General features: G+C 55.0%; 1 protein-coding gene across 1 annotated transcript in view; it reads left to right on the top strand.

The window, feature by feature from the left end:
- Positions 1–4942, top strand: part of LOC108804095 (acid-sensing ion channel 1-like) — a gene marked incomplete at both ends in the record, with an annotated part of 5812 nt that extends 870 nt beyond the window's left edge. Inside the window, 5 exons of the mRNA XM_018575857.1 lie at positions 815–965; positions 2050–2115; positions 3096–3243; positions 3811–3902; positions 4863–4942. Of these exons, the coding sequence (XP_018431359.1) occupies positions 815–965; positions 2050–2115; positions 3096–3243; positions 3811–3902; positions 4863–4942 (537 nt within the window). The remainder of the gene's footprint in view (positions 1–814; positions 966–2049; positions 2116–3095; positions 3244–3810; positions 3903–4862) is intronic.
- Positions 4943–5048: the final 106 nt, after the last annotated feature.

Raw genomic sequence — 5048 nt, 5'->3', positions numbered from 1 at the left:
TGTCTACCTCCAGCCGGCACTGGCAAGACCTTTAATCTCATTGCCTTAGTCCAGTGCGGCTGTTAGCGGAGGTGACTCCAAGAGACACAGCGAGCCGTCACATGATGATTTCATAACAGGAAAATACACCACAAACCACATCAATCCCCGAAATGTGCCGACTTTCACACCTAGACCACCTCCAATAACAAACACCGGACCTCCCCGGGGGCCTCCATGTCACTGGTCCAGCAGCTCTCCAGAAGGTGGAGATGAAGATTGGCTCCTCGTTGGACTTCAACACAATTTGAGTTTTGAATTGAAAACAAAATTTGTAAGGAGGAGAAATGTGGGAGCTGTGAAGGTGTCATGGCGGAGCTCTGCCGCAGCCCCTGACTGTCACCTGTAAGACATCCACGTTCTCCAACTGACAAAAATAAATTCCTCCACCAAGAATGCCGTGCCACGGTGCACCGCCGCACCCGCCGCTGTTCTGTCCCATCCCCCCAAATCTGTCATTTAAAGGAGGATTGGTGTATGTGCAATGTCGCCCTCGAAGCTGCATGAACAGACCCCTCCCCCACTATCTTGCATCGGTCCATGTTCCCCGTGGCGGTGCACCATGTTGGGCCTTATTAGTCCTGCAAATGGCCAGAATTGATTACCAATATTCCCCTCCCCCGCATAGACTATTGTGATTCTGATTGGTGAGATGAATCCGGTCATGCCGGCCAATCCCTGGTCTTCGCTGGCGTCACATGTGCGGAGCAGCCCGGCATTGATTGTGGTGTGTGTGTCCTCTCGTATTGATGACTTTCTCTTCATTCCCCCTCAGCTGACGTATCTGCCCCCGCCATGGGGGGATTGTAAGGACACGCCCTTCAAATCACCCTACTACCCCAGCTACAGTATAACGGCCTGCCGCATCGAATGCGAGACCCGCTACATCCTGGAGCAGTGCAAATGCCGCATGGTCCACATGCCAGGTGAGGGGCGCGGTGTCATGTGGGCTGTTATTTGGGGTATCATGTGGGGTGTCATGTGGGGTGTCATTGGAGGTGTCATGTGGGGTGTCATGTGGGCTGTTATCTGGGGTGTCATGTGTGGTGTAATTGGGGGTGTTATCTGGAGTGTCATGTGGGGTGTAATTGGGGGTGTTATTTGGGGTGTCATGTGGGGTGTCATCTGGGGTGTCATGTGGGGTTTCATGTGGGCTGTTATCTGGAGTGTCATGTGGGGTGTAATTGGGGGTGTTATTTGGGGTGTCATGTGGGGTGTCATGTGGGAGGTCATGTTGGGCGTCATGTGGGAGGTCATGTTGGGCGTCATGTGGGAGGTCATGTTGGGCGTCATGTGGGAGGTCATGTTGGGCGTCATGTGGGAGGTCATGTTGGGCGTCATGTGGGAGGTCATGTTGGGCGTCATGTGGGAGGTCATGTTGGGCGTCATGTGGGAGGTCATGTTGGGCGTCATGTGGGAGGTCATGTTGGGCGTCATGTGGGAGGTCATGTTGGGCGTCATGTGGGAGGTCATGTTGGGCGTCATGTGGGAGGTCATGTTGGGCGTCATGTGGGAGGTCATGTTGGGCGTCATGTGGGAGGTCATGTTGGGCGTCATGTGGGAGGTCATGTTGGGCGTCATGTGGGAGGTCATGTTGGGCGTCATGTGGGAGGTCATGTTGGGCGTCATGTGGGAGGTCATGTTGGGCGTCATGTGGGAGGTCATGTTGGGCGTCATGTGGGAGGTCATGTTGGGCGTCATGTGGGAGGTCATGTTGGGCGTCATGTGGGAGGTCATGTTGGGCGTCATGTGGGAGGTCATGTTGGGCGTCATGTGGGAGGTCATGTTGGGCGTCATGTGGGAGGTCATGTTGGGCGTCATGTGGGAGGTCATGTTGGGCGTCATGTGGGAGGTCATGTTGGGCGTCATGTGGGAGGTCATGTTGGGCGTCATGTGGGGGGTCATGTGGGGGGTCATGTGGGGGGTCATGTGGGGGGTCATGTGGGAGGTCATGTGGGGGGTCATGTGGGGGGATATATAAAGCTGCTGTGACCCATTCCCTCCCCTCAGGTGATGAGAAGGTCTGCACCCCCGAGCAGTACAAGGATTGCGCAGACAAAACTCTGGATGAAATCGGTCAGTATCACCATTGACATGATTATTGTTGTACTGGATGTATATGGCGCCCTCAGACTGCGCGGCGTTGTACAATACCATTCAATACAGGAGGGTGAGAAGAGCCCTGATCCTGAGAGCTTACAATCTAAAGGGGAGGGGCAAGTGATGCAACAGGTAATACCTGTGGGGGGGATGGGTTATGTTGAGGCGGGACAGACTTCCCTGAAGAGATGAGTTTTCAGGGATCCTATAAATGTGGACAGAGGAGGAGATAGCCGGGCAGATTGGGGTAGAGAGTTCCAGAGGATGGGAGAGGCTCTGGAGAAGGTGATGAGGGGTGTAGAGCACGGGGAGGAGCGGAGAGGACGGTTTGATGACGTTGGTGGTTTTGGCATACCACCCCGATGGAGGACCTTCTGGTGTGCTCGGTGGAGGACCTCTCTACAGGTATCATTGTCTTGGTCGGATGACTCATAATGATGATGTCACACACGGGGGAGGGGCTGTTACACCTTCTTCCTGGGAGATTCCTTCGGCTTTGCCTGTTTATTACGCTCCTCCACTCTAGATGCGACTTAACCCCTTCATTCCCGGTGAGGAACGCCGGCAGTTGTGACCAAACAACAATATCATCTCCCCCGGCCCGTCACACCGTCCTCCTGGGGGGCCCGGGTGCAGATCTGGGGGCCCTCACACGGGGAGATGAGATGGGGTAATGGGCGGGTTTTGGATTTTTTTTGGACATGGACTGATTTTGGTAGTCAGATGGGTTTAAGTAGGTCGGTGAATTATGGAAGATAGACAGGTCAAGCTGAGGTTTGGGAGTCGGATGGGTTTTGGTAGTTGGGCGGGTTTTGGTAGTCGGGCGGGTTTTGGCGGTTGGCCGGGTTTTGGCGGTTGGCCGGGTTTTGGTAGTCGGGCGGGTTTTGGCGGTTGGCCGGGTTTCGGGAGTCGGGCGGGTTTTCTAGATTACTGATCAGTTCTCCTTTTTCGCCCAGACCAGGAAAGTGGTGATTCGGTGTGCACCTGCCAGACGCCGTGTAAGATGGTCCGCTTTGGGAAGGAGTTGTCCATGGTGAAGATCCCCAGCAAGGCCTCCTCCGCATATCTGGCAAAGAAATACAACAAGACTGAACAGTACATTGCGTGAGTTTCCCACCCGGCTGTGACCGGGACAGACACGCCGGTAACGTGCCGCAAACACAACACAACCAACATTGGCCGGATGTCGGCTGCAGATCTTCTCCCCCATGAAACGGGAAAACAAGGGGCTATTGCCTAAAAGTTTCCAACGTAGTTGTCCTGTCCCTCTGAGGGCCCCATGTTGTAGGACTGCGACGGTCATACTGGGGGGGCCCCTTACATATCCCACAAATAACTAAAATTCACAGAATTAGGAGATCCGCCAGAAGGCAACTTGAAGGACCATTAAACAATGACTCCGCCCCTTGGGGAGCCCCCCCGTCTCTTATATACTCTGCTGTATACTGGGGACGGGATTCGGGGGGGGGGGAGGGGCGAAGGTTCGGGGTGACGCGAGACTATTCGCCAACGTGCTGAACTAATGTGGCTGTTTGGGGGGCAGTTACATGGAATGTGTATGTAGAAAGATCTTCCACCCACCATCTCACGTCTATGACCTTACCATGACCTTGCCATGACCTTACCATGACCTTGCCATGACTCACAGCGGGTTGTCTCTCTCGTCTTCAGGGAAAACATTCTCGTGTTGGATATCTTCTTTGAGGCTCTGAACTTCGAAACCATTGAACAGAAGAAGGCGTACGAGGTGGCCGGCCTGCTGGGTAAGAGTCCTCCTTGGAAGGTCCGATCTGGTATGTCGGTTATGTGTGGAGCGATAATCTGCAGAGCCTCATACAGGTATACAGGACATCTCCCCTCCGATCCCTAGGGACACATTGGGCTTCTGGGGACACATTGGGCTCCTGGGGACACATTGGGCTCCTAGGGACACATTGGGCTCCTGGGGACACATTGGGCTCCTGGGACCACATTGGGCTTCTGGGGACACATTGGGCTCCTAGGGACACATTGGGCTTCTGGGAACACATTGGACTCCTAGGGACACATTGGGCTTCTGGGGACACATTGGGCTCCTAGGGACACATTGGGCTTCTGGGAACACATTGGACTCCTAGGGACACATTGGACTCCTAGGGACACATTGGACTCCTAGGGACACATTGGGCTTCTAGGGACACATTGGGCTTCTGGGGACACATTGGGCTCCTAGGGACACATTGGGCTCCTGGGGACACATTGGGCTCCTAGGGACACATTGGGCTCCTGGGGACACATTGGGTTCCTAGGGACACATTGGGCTCCTAGGGACACATTGGGCTCCTAGGGACACATTGGACTCCTAGGTACACATTGGGCTTCTGGGGACACATTGGACTCCTAGGGACACATTGGGCTTCTGGGGACACATTGGGCTCCTAGGGACACATTGGGCTTCTCGGGACACATTGGGCTCCTAGGGACACATTGGGCTTCTGGGGACACATTGGACTCCTGGGGACACATTGGACTCCTAGGGACACATTGGGCTCCTAGGGACACATTGGGCTTCTGGGGACACATTGGGCTCCTAGGGACACATTGGGCTTCTGGGGACACATTGGGCTCCTAGGGACACATTGGGCTCCTAGGGACACATTGGGCTTCTCGGGACACATTGGGCTCCTAGGGACACATTGGGCTCCTAGGGACCCATGATGATCAGTTTGTGTTTTGTCCTCCAGGTGACATCGGGGGTCAGATGGGGCTGTTCATTGGGGCCAGTATCCTCACCATTCTGGAGATCTTCGATTACCTGTACGAGGTGAGAGATGGTTCCGGGAGGACTCCACACGCGGGAGGACCCCACACGCGGGAGGACTCCACACGCGGGAGGACTCCACACGCTGGAGGACCCCCCACCCCGGAGG

The sequence above is a fragment of the Nanorana parkeri genome, unplaced genomic scaffold (genome assembly GCF_000935625.1).
Source record: "Nanorana parkeri isolate BGI_ZX_2015 unplaced genomic scaffold, ASM93562v1 scaffold5137, whole genome shotgun sequence".
NCBI lineage: Eukaryota > Metazoa > Chordata > Amphibia > Anura > Dicroglossidae > Nanorana > Nanorana parkeri.
The sequence above is the reverse complement of the archived record's forward strand: the minus strand, read 5'-3'. Positions and strand labels throughout refer to the sequence as shown.